We start from the raw sequence: 14781 nt of genomic DNA on the forward strand, positions 1-14781 counted from the left end.
CCTTTCTTTACAGAAATAAAAATAACATAACATAGCTGTTTATAAACATAGGCATATCTCATTTGAAGAAAAAGAAAATTTGTATTTATCAAAAATTTTAAGTTAACCAGCATTAATACAAACCACAGAATACTGACTGTTTTTAAAAAGAATTGTTTATTTACTGAACCTGGGGCATATTAGATACACAACCAATTTTAAATTTACATCTTTTAATTCAATTCTGAAGTGTTTTCACACACACACACACAAAAAAAAAAAAAAACTGGCATGCAACAGCTGCCCTATGGTGAAAGTCACCTCACCAACAGACTGTTGCCAGGATAGTCATCCAGGGTTGAAAAAGTATTTGTCCCGAACATGAAAACCTATAACAAATTTAAATTAATTTTACAAAACTTGTTACTTGTAGTTTTCCCCTTGCAAAATCCAAAAAGGAAAATAAAATATCCATCAGCCACCACATAATCCTGGATCGCCCACACCCAAAGCAGAGCGACTTTCATTAAACCCATCATCAGAGAGAGTCTCTCTTCATTTCTATAAACAAAACTGACATGTGCCAAAAAAAGAAAGACCCCAGAGGACAAACAGAACCCTAGTGCTGACACTGAAGACCAGGCCTCCAAGGCCACTGACTGAAAGGACAACAGTGACTGCCTGTCACTGCGGCAATCCAAGAGGCTCACCCTTTGGCATGAGAAATGCAGGCTTCCCCTTGAGCAAATTCCCTCTTCCCAAGTGCCAACGATGGACAGACTGTACGGCACAGAAGGGAGAGCAGTCTGTTCCGACTCCCAGAACACTGGCTTCAACAGACTCGGAAGCTGTCGGCTGCTTGTGTCAAGTCAAACAGAGGTGATTCTGTTCTAAGGTTCAATATAAAACTTTGGGGGGAAGTGTTGGGATGAGTCTAGTTTAAAGCCAACTCAAGAGAAAGTCTGAGTGCCCACATGGTAACATACCCCAGTCAGGTTGCTCTGCCTAAGGCTGGTCAGAAGGGTCAAGATTCAGTCTACTGTTGCCATAAGGACTCAACAAAATGAACCTCTGGTAATGAACACAGATGAGGGACTCCCGAGAATGCAGTCAGGCTGTGGGCTACTTCCTACATAAAAACTGCATTTTATTAATGAAAACTGAAGGTGAAAACATAATAAAGACCATAGTCCCATATAGCATTAACAGCCTCTGAACTCTTGGAAGGACCTGTATAATGGGGCAGCATTCAAGTAAGAATTATAGGCCAATCAATGTCAATTTTTCACTCTAACTTTTCTAAACAGGTTTTCCCCAACACCCATTAATCACAAAGAAACATGAGTCATGAACGTTCAGAAAATAAAAATGTATAAACTAATGACATTATTATGACCAAGGTGTTTGGTAAACAAGTGAACTGTGAATTTGGGATCAACAGGAAAAGGCCTTTTAAACAACCCTCCGGACTTCAAAAAATCTCTTCAGGTAGTAGATCTGTCCCAATGTCATGGCAACTAGAACAAGAGCTTCGAAGAAGGACCAAAGGACCACTCTGCTGTTTGTGTTGTCGTTGACTGTGGAGGAAAACAGACAGACTTTAACAGCAACCCACAAAGTGGTACAGGACCTCCGTCATCTCTACAGAGGGCCACCCAGAGCTGACAATCACTCCGCCCACCCAGACCACAGACTGGTAACTTTCAAAACGACCCTAAAAACAAGCATGCTGACCCATCCTGTAATTCCTGCACTCAGGAAGCTACAGTGGAGGATCACTAGTTCGAGGCCAGCCTCAGTCTCTCAGTAATAACTGAGTTCAAGGCCAATTTAGGACACATAAGACTCTGTCTCAAAAAAATTAAATATATGTATCTGAGGAATATTATCTGCCACAAAGTCTCTCTCACTTGTGTGAATACAAATTTTCATTATTTTGTTTTATTTGAGACATTCTCTATATGGAGCCCAGAATAACCACAAACCAGTTTTATAGCTGAAAACACCCGTAAAACTCCTGCTCTTCCCACTTCCACTATCTAGGTGCTGGGATTACAAGCATGCGCCATGATGACCAGCATCTCCTCACTTATTTTAAAGAGCATCTTTGTGGGGGCTGAAGAGATGGCTAGACAATTAGGAACCAAGTTAGGTTCCCAGCATCCACATCAGGTGGATCACAGCCACTTATAACTCCAGCTCCAAGGTATCTCATGACCTCACCTGGCCTGAGGACACTTACATGTGACATACATATAGGTACATGCATATATACATAATTTGAAAAGTAAAAGACTTTTTAAAACACATCTTTGCATGACCAAGGAATCCAGCCACCCAAGAAACTGTGTATCCAGAACACTATCTTCATGGGAATCCAGCTGACACATTACTTGATCTAGTGGGACAGTAACAACTCAGCATTATCACGAGTAAACCAAAGGCTGCCTGTTCACTGCTTTTGTTTGCTTGTTCATTTTTATTTTAGACTAAATCTCACTATGCAGCCCTGTCTAGCCTGAAACTCAAGAGATCTGTCTGCTCCTGCCTCTCAAGCATACAAGGTGTGCTACCAAGTCCCATTTACTCATTTCTGAGGAGCTGAAAGTACAAGATGATGAACAGCAACACTAGAAGCAGCATCTGATTTACAAAACTAAGTGTATAAAAACTTCATTCTGTAATAGCTACAGGATGTAAGCATGGTGAACAAGAATATCTACTACCAGAAATGTCCTGGGGAAAAACTCCCAATGTTCTGTAGGAACTATTCCATCTTCGTATGCACTGTCTGTACATGTCAGTGTGTCTGAGTGTGTGAGAGAGATCACTCTTGGTGACAAGTGCTTTACACACCGACCACTCTCCAGCCTTCCACTCTGAGCTAGGCACATGACACTTAGGTGCCCATACAAAGGTTTCCGGCATGTGACTTAAAAGTAATTTAACCTTCCTGGGTGATGGTGGCACATGCCTTTAACCCCAGCACTCAGGAGACAGAGGCAGGTGGATTTTTGAGTTCGAGGCCAGCCTGGTCTACAGAGCAAGTTCCAGGACAGCCAGGACTATACAGAGAAACCCTGTCTCAAAAAAAAAAAAAAAAAAAAAAAACCCACAAACTACACAAACCAAAAAAAGTAATTGAACTTTCATCTTACAGCATTTTCTGGTTTTAAAAACCTTTGGGGTTGGGGATTTAGCTCAGTGGTAGAGTGCTTGCCTAGCAAGCGCAAGGCCCTGGGTTCGATCCTCAGCTCCAAAAACAAAAACAAAAATTTTTTTTTCATGATCTATTTTGAGTGTGTGCACGTATGCGGAAGTCAGAGGAGAGGACAAATAGCAGGATTCCACTCTCCTCTTCTACCGTGTGGGTCCCAACTCAAGTCATCAGACTTGGTAGAAAGAACCTTCAGCCACAGAGCATTGTCTTGCCAGCCCTAATCACAAACTTAAAACGAAAACAAACAAACAAACAAACAAAAAAACCACTCTTGGGCTGGAGAAATGACTTATCAGTTAATAACATTTGCAGCTCTTTCAGAGGATTGGGTTCAGTTCGCAGCACCCATAGGGCTACTCACAACCACAGGTCACCCTGTGGGTGCTATACATATATGCTGCACTGACATCACAAGCATACATCCTGACAAACACTAACGTAAACACAATAAAAATACATAAACCTTTCTTTTTTTTTCTGAGAAAGGGTTTCTCTGTGTAGCCTTGGCTGTCTTGGGACTTACTCTGTAGACTAGGCTGACCTCTGGAGTGCTGGACTAAAGGCATACACCACCACCACAAGGCTTAAATAAATCTTAAAAAGAAAAACAAGGCCGGGCGGTGGTGGCGCATGCCTTTAATCCCAGCACTCAGGAGGCAGAGCCAGGCGGATCTCCATGAGTTTGAGGCCAACCTGAGCTACCACATGAGCTCCAGAAAAGGCGCAAAGCTACACAGAGAAACCCTGTCTCGGAAAAAAGAAAAAAGAAAAACAAAGAAACAGAAAAAAACAGAGGCAAGATACCACAGAGACACAGAGACCTAAAATAGAACCAAACACAAAAGGAAAACAAAAAGTCAATGAAATGATTCTTAATGATATTCTGCAATACTCATAGATTGGTGCCTAGCCCAACTGTCATCAGAGAGGCTTTACCCCAGGAACTGATGGAAACAGATGCACAGACCCAAAGCCAAACATTAGATGGAGCTTGGGGAATCCTTTGGAAGAGGGGGAGGAAGGATTGAAGGACCCTGTGGTGTCAGGGACACCATAAGAAAACCCACAGAATCAACTAATCTGTGCTCACAGGGGCTCACAGAGACTGAACCAACAACCAGGGAGCCTGCATGGGACTGACATAGGCCCTCTGCGTATGTACTACAGTTGTGTAACTTGGTCTTTATGTGAGACCCTAACAGTGAGAGCAGGGATGTCTCTGACTGTGTCACCTGCTTTTGGGACCCTTTCCTCCTGCCAGATAGCCTCATCAGCCTTACTAGAGGAGAAGACGCCTAGTCTCACTTCAATTTGACATACCATGGATGGCTGAATGGCTGACAGCCATGGGATGCCAACTGATCTCTGTAGAGAAAACAGTGGATCAGTGGGTGAGGGGAGGGATGGGGGACCTGGGGAGATGGGAGGGAGGAGAAACTCTGGTTGGGATATTTTAAAAATGAATTAAACACACACCCACACACACACACTTTTTTTTTTTTTTGGTTTTCCGAGACAGGGTTTCTCTGTGTAGCTTTGCGCCTTTTCCTGGAACTCACTTGGTACTCCAGGCTGGCCTCAAACTCACAGAGATCCACCTGGCTCTGCCTCCCGAGTGCTGGGATTAAAGGCAAACAAACAAAATAAAAAAAAAAAAAAAAAAACAGGGTTGGGGATTTAGCTCAGTGGTAGAGTGCTTGCCTAGCAATCGTAAGGCCCTGGGTTCGATCCTCAGCTCCACAAAAAAAAAAATAAAAAATAAAAAAATAAAACATACTATACACAAACATTTCTGGTATAGAGTGTTGTCTCAGCAACACACCAACTTAATACAAGGCACCAAAAACATGTCTCACAGACCATCCTGCAGTAGAACTCTCAAGTCAGTCTCGCTATGGTATATGTGCACATTCACAAGCAAGGCACTGTCACAGCTGTGTCCATCACTCACTGGCTCTGTGTATCCTCTCCCGGACTTCCATGTACTCCTGTTCGTGCTTCACGGCCGTCATCGCCACCGCCAGCTCGTTAATCATTTCTTCGAGCTTGTTCTGATGAGCTATGGAGACCAGGAGACAGAGCAGCACACACTTCGTCAGCACTTTTTGAGAAATACTTGTTAACTAAAATCCTCAGAGAAGGCACACAGAGCAGCTAGGTGTAGAAAGGAGCCCAAGCAACTATCTGAACCGCTGATGACAATTCAACCCTCAAGACCTGTTCCTTTCGGTCTTGCGGTCTTTGAGACAATGTCTCATGCAGCCCAGCCTGGCTCCAAGCTCACAGGTTAGCCGAGGCCAGTCTTCCACTCCTGAGACTCCATCTTCCACCTCTCAAGTGGCCTCAAAGGCATATGCCTCCACACTTGGCTTTCAGAGCTTTTCTTGTCGTTTTGTGAGCCAGGGTCTCACTGTGTTGTGGCTGTCCTGCAACTCACTATATAAACCAGGCTGGCCTTGCACTCACAAAGATCTGCCTGCCTCTGCCGCTCCCTCCTGAGGGCTGGAGTTAAAGGTGTGTGCCACTAGTTTTTCAGAGCGTTTTTAAGTCCATTCCCAGCAGACAACCCACTCTATTTCCAAGTAGGGAACGGACTAGACAATGCTTACTAACTAGAGAACAATTCTCCTGAGGAATTCCTTCCAGTTCACTCCTGAGGAACACCACAGAGAAAACAAACATAAGACATACAAATGAACAACCAAAGCCTAAATACAGCCGGCCAGCGGCGGTGCACACCTTAATCCCAGCGCTCAGGAGGCAGAGCCAGGCGGATCTGCGAGTTCCAGCCTGGTCTACAGAGTGGGATCCAGGACAGGCACCAAAACTACAGAGAAACCCTGTCTCGTTTAAAAAAGAAAAAAGAAAAAGAATCACATAACTCGGCCAATCACTGGTGGCAAATGTCTTTAAAAAAAGAAGTAACTTGGTGGCACACACCTTTAATCCCAACAATCAGAAGGCAGAGGCAGGCAGATCTCTGAATTCAAGGCCAGCCTGGTCTACACAGTGAGTTCCAGGACAGCCAGGGCTACAGAGATCCTGTCTTGGAGAAAAAAAGAGAGAGAGAGAGAGAGAGAGAGAGAGAGAGAGAGAGAGAAATCACCTAACTACGATGTTAGTTTAGCACCAAACAGGTTTTTAACTTAGTAGAGCAAAAAACTTAACACTCAGGAAAATACTAACCAGCCACATGCTGCTCCCTGAGTGTCTGAACTACAAAGCACAGCAGCATGCCTAAGTGAAGACAAGCCTGAGTGGTTTGGGTTCTCACCCAGAGACTCGTTTCAGTGCATATATGGGGCTTTGGAGGGAACATTCGGAAGTCAGAGGGCAACCTTCAGGAGTCATCTCCACCATGTGAACTCCAAGATCAAGTTCAGGTCCTCACACCTGACCCACAAAACATCTTGACCACCCAGGTATCCTCTCTAATCAAGTTGTTCTGTTATTTAAAAGCAGTTGCCCACCAGCTGCCCAGGATCCAGCCTCAGATGAGATTTCAGTTTACTCAGGGAAGCCCTCAGGTTTTTGCACCCCTGGCCTCTACACTGAAGGGCTGGACCAGAATGTCCAATCACCCCTCAGCAGCCTCTGGAGCCTCTGGAGCCCACACACTATGTCAAATCTTTTAAGTAGAGTTTCTTAAGAGAGGTACCTTGACCTTAGAATAAGAAAGGTCTCCAGACATTACCAAACATCTCAAAAGGAAAAAAAAACTGACCCACTTGGAAGCCACTGCTTTAGAGAAGGCTCAACCTAACAGCTGCCATCAACAAGCAAAAGCAAGAACTTGAGACAGTTAAAGGATTAACCAGAAGTTCACTATCTCCATTCAAAGGCCATTACTTTCGTTGTTTATTTTTAATTTATTTTATTTTATGTGCATTGGTGTGAAGGTGTCAGATCCCCTGTAACTGGAGTTACAGACAGGTGTGAGCTGCCATGTGGGTGCTGGGAATTGAACCCAGGTCCTCTGGAAGAGCAGTCACTGCTTTTAGCCGCTGAGCCATCTCTCCAGCCCGGCCATTACTTTCTAGCCATGTAAAGAGGACCAATTTTCAGACTGTGAATACCAAGTCCTTCAAAACCATGAATTTTCTCTCACTAAGAATTGGGCAAGCCCAGCAATGTAAATGGCCCTGAAAAATAAGCACAGAGATTAAACAAAATTCTCAGCTTTACAGAGTTCAAAACCATCTGAAACCTCACCTTCACTGCGTGGGTGCTCCTAAGCGCTCAGTATCTAGCTATGGATACCAGAAGCAGATACTGTGGGATGTGGTAAACAACTGCCTTTTCCACAAATTCTACCATGTGCTTGCTGTGACAATGGAGAGGGAAAAAAGTTTGCTGGCTGCTGGGAAGCAGCAAAGAGTTTCTCCAGAACCAACTAGAGGGCAGACCCAGTGGTACACACCTTCGGTTCCAGCTACTCGAGAACCTGAGGCAAAAAAATCACAACTTAAGCCCAGCATGGGTAATTTTGTGAAGTCTTATCTCAAAATTTAAAATACACAGAAAAGGCTGGGATGCAGCTCAATGCTAGTGTGCTTGCCTGCCATGCACAGAGTCCTATGTTCAATTCTCAACACCAAAAAATAAAAAATAAGAAAATCCTAAAAAAGCAAAGTTAAAAATAATGTGTGAACAGTCAGCCAAAGCAAATTTCTCATCAGCTATGAAAAAACTCTTGCACAGTATTTTAAACCTAACCAAACTTCACATTAGAAATCTGAACAGTAAAGAAGCCTAGACTCAGTTTCCCTAAAGTGTCTAACACCGTCTTGTGCAGTTAGTTCAGCCTTTGCACCTTGCAGCATTCATTTTAGGCAAAGCCACATAAAAACGTCAGTCAGGTGTTGCCGCACCTATCAAGCTAAACTCAATCAACTTGTACCTGTCAACCAAATTCTTTTTTGTTTTTTTTGTTTTTGTTTTTCCGAGTCAGGGTTTCTCTGTGTAGTTTTGTGCCTGTCCTGGAACTCACTCTATAGACCAGGCTGGCCTCGAACTCACAGAGATCCACCTGCCTCTGCCTCCCAAGTGCTGGGATTACAGGCGTGCGCCACCACCGCCCGGCACCAAATTCTCAAATTTACAAAAATAACGTAATTAGTTGCAGGGGATTTTAAGAAGGGAAAAACCATTCTCATGCCAGCAAATTGAAGTTAGAGAAAAGGAATCAGAAATTAGGAATTGGGATGCAAAACCAAAAAAACAGGATGCTGTCAAAAGACAAACCAACCAATCACATACCATCCCAGGAGTCTCCACCACCTAGAGAAAAGTGTGACATTAGCTAGGCTAGCACAGCAGTCTGCAAACATAAACAGAGCTAAGTGTGGGCCCCAGGATTAGCTAACTAACAGACTCCAGACACACGGAGCCTAGAGGATGACAAGGGCACAGGGACTCCCCAGGGCCAGAAGGGACAATCAAAACCACTGAAAACAGTAACTTCCAGAAACTGGCTAATTATAGGTTTACATCCACTTCAACAGGAATTTTGTTTTTTAAGGACAGTGACTCAATCTGGAAAGAGAACTATTTAAAATCACATACACGCTGTACTAAGATAGGTGAGGGTAATGAATTGAAGTGAGCTCTGTCAAAAGTGGCATCTCACCTTCTGTCTCCATGTCTTGTCCTTTGGGAGCCTCCCCAATGTCAATGGTGAACATTACTATCTTTGGAGTCATGGTAGACATCCTATTACTAAAGCAGAACTTGTATGTCCCGTCCATGTGGGCTGCAAACGTGTACTTCCCGCTTGATTCTCGGTCTCCTTTATAGATGCCTTTGTTATCTGGTCCTGTGATCTGGAGACAGGAGAAAGACAGGAAATTCACTGAATATTTAGGATCCTAAGTAGCATCCTTCAGCAAGAAACCCACTAGGCTGGACCTTGATTAGGTCCCCTGCAGTGAGCCATAGTCAACACTTTGGGCACTAATTCCCCCATCTAATCAGCAAGAATAGATAGACTCCATGGCTCCCTAAAGCACCTCTCCACTGACTGCCTTTATGTATTATCTGTACAAGGGAAATGTAAATCTGTCAGAAATAGAAACCAGACAACTCTAGGTTTGGTCTCGGACTATCCTAACTCCTTCAGCACAAACCGAAAACAGAAAGAAAGCTTTCCAAAAAATAAAACTTTATTTTTGTTTTGAGATAGGGTCTCATTACTAGTCCAAGCTGCCTGTCTATAGTGCTAGGGAATGTGCCCCACTCCAGTCATCTCCTGCAAAAGACCAGAGCTCTTCGGACTGAGCTGTGCTCCCTACTGCCACAGGCCATCAAGCACACAAGATGCACTGATCATGAAGTCACTGGCCACCGCCATGTGTGGTGCACAGGTGCTGTGCCACCATGCCCTTCCTGAACACCCTGGAGGAAGTCACACAGCTGTTTCTTGGTCCAAGGCTGGTTGTTGGTTTTGGATCTGTGCTGTTGATATGTAGTTGCTGTATAAATACAATTTATCAATTGTACCGATTTAAAATAAAGGTGTGCCCCATCACACCCTATCAAAATTGGATTTTGTTTCCAAAGCATGTTTCAAGGTTTTTTGTGATCACTGCCAAACAACACAGGATGTGACTGATTTGACATGCCCGTCAAGGCTTAGGGAAGAACAGCAGGTCGGAAATGATGAGGTTGTATGTACACACGCATGCAGGTGCCCAAAGAGGGTATCAGGTGCCCTGGAGCAGGAGTCATGGCTTGGGCTGAACCCCTACACCGAACTCTGAGAGATCAGCAAGTATTCGCAACCACCCAGCCACCTCTCTAGCCCAAGCCTGCCTCTTTAAGGGCCGGTCACCCGCAAAACTTGGGCAACTGGAAGAGCTCATCTTTATCTAGATAGGTTCCTGGCTAATCTAAGCGGCCTCCCAACTTTGAGGTCCCAGCCGTGCTTGAGTTTTGCTCAGCTCTAGTAGCATTCACTACCAAATGTACAATCTTTACACCCAGTCAGTGATACTAACAAGTAAATTAAATCTGGTACTGTGGCTTCCCCCGTCCCGCCCCCCACCCCAGTGCAACAAAGGGGCACGGCAGTGAACGCCCTTACTCCCAACCCCTCACAAGGCAGAGGCAAGCGAGTTCGATGCCTGCGTGAGCCCCCAACCCTGCCTCAAAAAAAACCCGGGCAAGTCACTTTTATTCTCCCAGGAAGTGTTTAATAAACACTTCGCTGAAATGCTCCTCGCTCCTAAAACGAGTGACCCCCAGCGCATCTCTCGTGGGACAGATCTGGCCGCTTGCGTAAGAAAGCGGGAAGTTAACGCTGGTTTCTGCCAAAGCCCGAAACGGCACCGCCGCCCCTGGCGCCACTACTCCGCGCTTTCCGATCTACTTTCCCAAAGTTTGTTTCCGCGCCGCGCCACGCCGCGCCACGCCGCGCCGCGCGCGAGCCCTGGAGGACCGAGGAGAACGACGCTGAGCCGCTCCCGCCCGAGCCGGCTGACACGCGGCCGCCGCGGGACAAAGCGAAGGCGGAGGCCGAGTCCGCGCCCAAGTCACGAACGGAACCCGAAGCCGCTCGGAAAGACGAGCGCTTCCCCAGGCCGCGCGGGCAGGGCCCGTCGGGGGGAGGGGGGGGCTGCGCGACGGGCGGCGGCCCAGGCCCCTCCCCGGCCCCGCGCCCGCGAACGCTGTCCCGCGCGGGCCCCGCGCACGACCCGGGTCTCTCCAACCCCCCGAGCGGCCGAGCGGCGCCGCCCCGACGGCGGGCAGCGCGCCCGCACCTCCACGTCGATGTCCAGGAAGCCGCCCTCCGCCACCTCGAAGATGAGGCCCATCTTGGTGCCCGAGGTGACCCGCTCGAAGAAGCACTCCTCGGCGTGTGCGTCGATGCTGACAAAGTAGCCCGAGGCCGTGGCCAGCAGCGCGGCCAGCAGCACCAACAGCTCTGCGAGCGTCACCATGGTGCGGCACGGGCCGAAGCCGGGACGCGGACTGCGGCCTCCGGAGCCGCCGCCACCGCTGCCGCCTGGGCCGCCGCCGACTCAGCTCCGCCTCTTCCGGCTGCGCCTCCCGAGGGGGCTGATGCGGGCGCCGCTGATTGGCCGCAGCCGACAGCTGCCACGTAACTGACGCACGGCGGCCGCCGAGGGACAAGGTGGATCCTGAGGCGGGACGGCGGCCCCGAAGAGCCAAACATCCCTCGGTTCCAGCCCTTCGACGTTCAAACTGAGGATCACGTGGACTAGGGCGGGAGAAAAGGAGGCGCTGCGCTGTTGGAAGTGCTGGATGCTTTTGCTGAGCACCCGAGTTCGAGTCCTAGCGCTGACATGGGTGGCTCACAACCGTCAGTACTCCAATGGTGGCCGTCTTCTGGCCTCCGCGGGCACGGCTCACACATGGGAGACAGACACACATGTGACAAAACACCCCAAACACATAAAATTTAAAGTGTAACAGCAAGCAATAAATAAAGATCCCATGGACTTATTCAGAAAGTCATAGAATATAGGGGTTTCCCCTGCCCGTTACAACGCAGTTTTAGGATTATGGAGGGAGATGACTAGCCTATGGGAGGGAGGTGGGTGCCAAAAATGAGAACTCCAATTTTTGTGTTTCTTTTCTTTGCTCCCCCATTACCCTGCTTATCTAGGTTGGGGAGTGCTGAAGGCTCTTAACCCCCACACCATCCTTCGGAGAACCCCTGAGGATGCTGGGAGTGCTGTGTCCTCTGAGGGCCGCTGCATGCACATATACATAGTTAAAAGAATAAAAACGAACCTCCTTAAAAAAAGATCTATGTACAGGCTGGAGAGATGGCTCAGAGGTTAAGAGCACTGGCTGTTCTTCCAGAGGTCCTGAGTTCAATTCCCAGCAACCACATGGTGGCTCACAACCACCTGTAATGAGATCTGGCGCCCTCTTCTGTGTACATAATAAATAAATAAATCTTTTTTTTAAAAAAATCTATGTACATGATATTGGAAAATAAAATTTCACCTTATTCAGATTCCCCACAGGATTGCTGCCTGCCCTAACACACACCTGGGATTGTCGAACTGCCTGCTGACAGCCTGCTCATCCTTCAAAACTCTATTTAAATGTCACCAAAAATTCATTACTGGATTTTAAAAAATTACTTACTTATTTATGTGCATTAGTGCTGTGCCTGCATGTATGTCTGCATGAGGGTGTCAGATCCCCTGGAACCGGGCTACAGACAGTTGTGAACTGTCATGCAGGTGCTGGGACCTTGCAAAACTCGGGATTTTTTTTTGGGGGGGGGGAGACCAGTAGGCAATAGGGGGCAGCAGTTTCCCACTTTAGGTGACAAGAGAGAGAGAGGTAGAGCTGTGGTAACAGTGTCTCACAGAAATGAAGTCTCTCAGCCTTGGCCAATGTTCCTCCACCTTCCAGCCCCACACAGCGCCCCCCCCAACCCCCTTTCCCCAGAAGGTCAGCTCTTTAGAAAAGCGTCCAAGGACAAATTTGTTTTCATGTAGGAAGTCAACATTAATTTTTAATTTGGAAGAGATTAAATGCTACTCTAACGTCACCCAGCCACCCAGCCAGGATTTCAAATGGGAAAATTTAATATATGGGGAAAAAAAAACAACAAACTGGAAAAAAAAAAAAAAAAGGTTGGGGATTCAGCTCAGTGGTAGAGCGCTTGCCTAGCAAGCACAAGGCCCTGGGTTCGGTCCTCAACTCAAAAAAAAAAAAAAAAAAAACCTGGAGATTGTAGGTTTACTGTATACGCCAGGTGTCCAAATACGATGAATGCCTTCAGATATCAGGCAATTTGGTTTAGGTAATGAGAAGGGCTGGCTTCAAACTTGAAGCAATCCTCCTGTTTCCGCTTCCCAAGGACTAGAAATATGGGCACGAACCACCACTCCCAGCTCTCAACTCCTAGAGGTTGTTGGATTGACTGAAACTCACTGCTGGTGGAGACATCCTTGCCCCTCCCTCCCGAGGGCCAGATTAAAGCCGTGCACCACCATGCTCAGCCTCTCCTTTGTGTTTACTGAATGAACTTCTCAACATCGTGCTTGTGAAAGTCACCATACCATGGCAAAGCAGAATCCTTTTTCACTGCTGCATCGTGCTTCGCTGGATGAATTTATCAATCCCTTCTGCCGACAATAGAAATTCCACTTATGTCCAGCTTCGCACCATTTTGAGTAAGGCTGCTGGTGGCGTTCTTCTCTCCCGCTTACCGTTAAGCTGCAACCTAAGAGTTGAATGTCTTGGTCCCAGAGGAAAAAGAGTATTTAGACTGGCCAGCTTTGCCTATTGCACTCCAGTCAGCAGGGAGTGAGGCTCTGACCTCGGTGTTCTGGAACTGACAACTGCATCTTGGGTCCGAAATGCGAGGATGTGAGATGAAGGAGGCTGAGGATGGAGGGAGAGCCCAGAACCTTCCCTGCAGCCCCTGGAGACGGACAGGAAGCCCGGAGGAGATTTGTCAGCCCCCAAGGCGATGAGGTTGTTGGAATTTCTGCCCTTGAAGCCGGAGGAAGAGGGAGGAAGGAGAAGAGGAGGAACATCATCAGTAGATGTGGGAGGGAAGAGGAGGAGGAGGGTGAGGCAGGTAGCAGAAGATGTGGAGGAGGTAGACAGGAACCAAGAGGGAGGGGGAGGAGAGGGTAGGAAAGAGAAGGGATGCGGGGCTGCAGCAGTTGCCATGGACTGTGAAGAGGGCGTCGTGAGTGGGAGTGGGAGATTGTTTAAGCTCGGGCCTATTCCTGGTCTCCCTCTGCTGCTGCTGCTGGTTGAGCGCTGTCCATGCTGGCAAAGCGCCGTGGCCGCAGCCCGCCAGCCACAGTCAGGCGCCACAGTCTTGGCCTTGCCAGCCTCACACTGGCCTGGAGTCTTCTCCCCACGCCCTCCAGGGAGTTTTCTTCTGTGCGATCCCATTCCTGCTGCTAGCACAAATATTTCTTCTTTGCCCACACAGCGGAATCGACGTTTGTCAAGAGTCCGGGGATGCTGTCCTCCTTTGAAGTCCTGGTCTTTATTTAAAAGGCCAAAAACCAAAGAAGTAAGCCTTGGCAGGGAGGGGTTTTTAATTTATCCGTTTATTCATTTGGCAGGGAAGGATATGTCACCAAGTATGCTACAGGCAGTGAACAATGCTTGGGAGTTGGCTCTCACCTTTTACCAGGTCAGTCCTGGTGCTAGAACTCAGGTCCTCAGGCTTGGTGGCAAGCACCTCTCCCCTTGAGCCATAAAACAACCCAAGCCTTTTTAATAACAGGGTCTTGTTATGTATCCCTGCTTGTTGATGGGATCATCTTTGTGTGTGTGTGTGTGTGTGTGTGTGTGTGTGTGTGTGTGTGTAGCTGAGGATCGAACCCAGGGCCTTTCGCTTGCTAGGCAAGCGCTCCACCACTGAGCTAAATCCCCAAACCCAAGATTTTATTTATTTATCATGTACACAGGAGAGGGTGCCAGATCTCATTACAGATGGTTGTGAGCCACCATGTGGTTGCTGGGAATTGAACTCAGGACCTCTGGAAGAACAGCCAGTGTTCTTAACCTCTGAGCCATCTCTCCAGCCGGGATAATCTTTTTGTACACATCTTTTGTGAAGTTGCCTCTCTGTC

General features: G+C 47.3%; 1 protein-coding gene across 1 annotated transcript; it reads right to left on the reverse strand.

The window, feature by feature from the left end:
* Positions 1-137: 137 nt before the first annotated feature.
* Tmed2 (transmembrane p24 trafficking protein 2) lies at positions 138-11243 on the reverse strand. Its single transcript, XM_036172490.1, has 4 exons — positions 10957-11243; positions 8829-9021; positions 5151-5258; positions 138-1556 (listed from the first exon to the last, which is right to left on the reverse strand). Exons 1-4 carry the CDS (start codon positions 11134-11136, stop codon positions 1432-1434), a joined length of 606 nt encoding a protein of 201 aa, XP_036028383.1. The 5' UTR covers positions 11137-11243; the 3' UTR covers positions 138-1431.
* Between the last annotated feature and the right edge of the window lie 3538 nt (positions 11244-14781).

Source organism: Onychomys torridus, chromosome 22, assembly GCF_903995425.1.
Source record: "Onychomys torridus chromosome 22, mOncTor1.1, whole genome shotgun sequence".
Classification (NCBI taxonomy): Eukaryota; Metazoa; Chordata; class Mammalia; order Rodentia; family Cricetidae; genus Onychomys; species Onychomys torridus.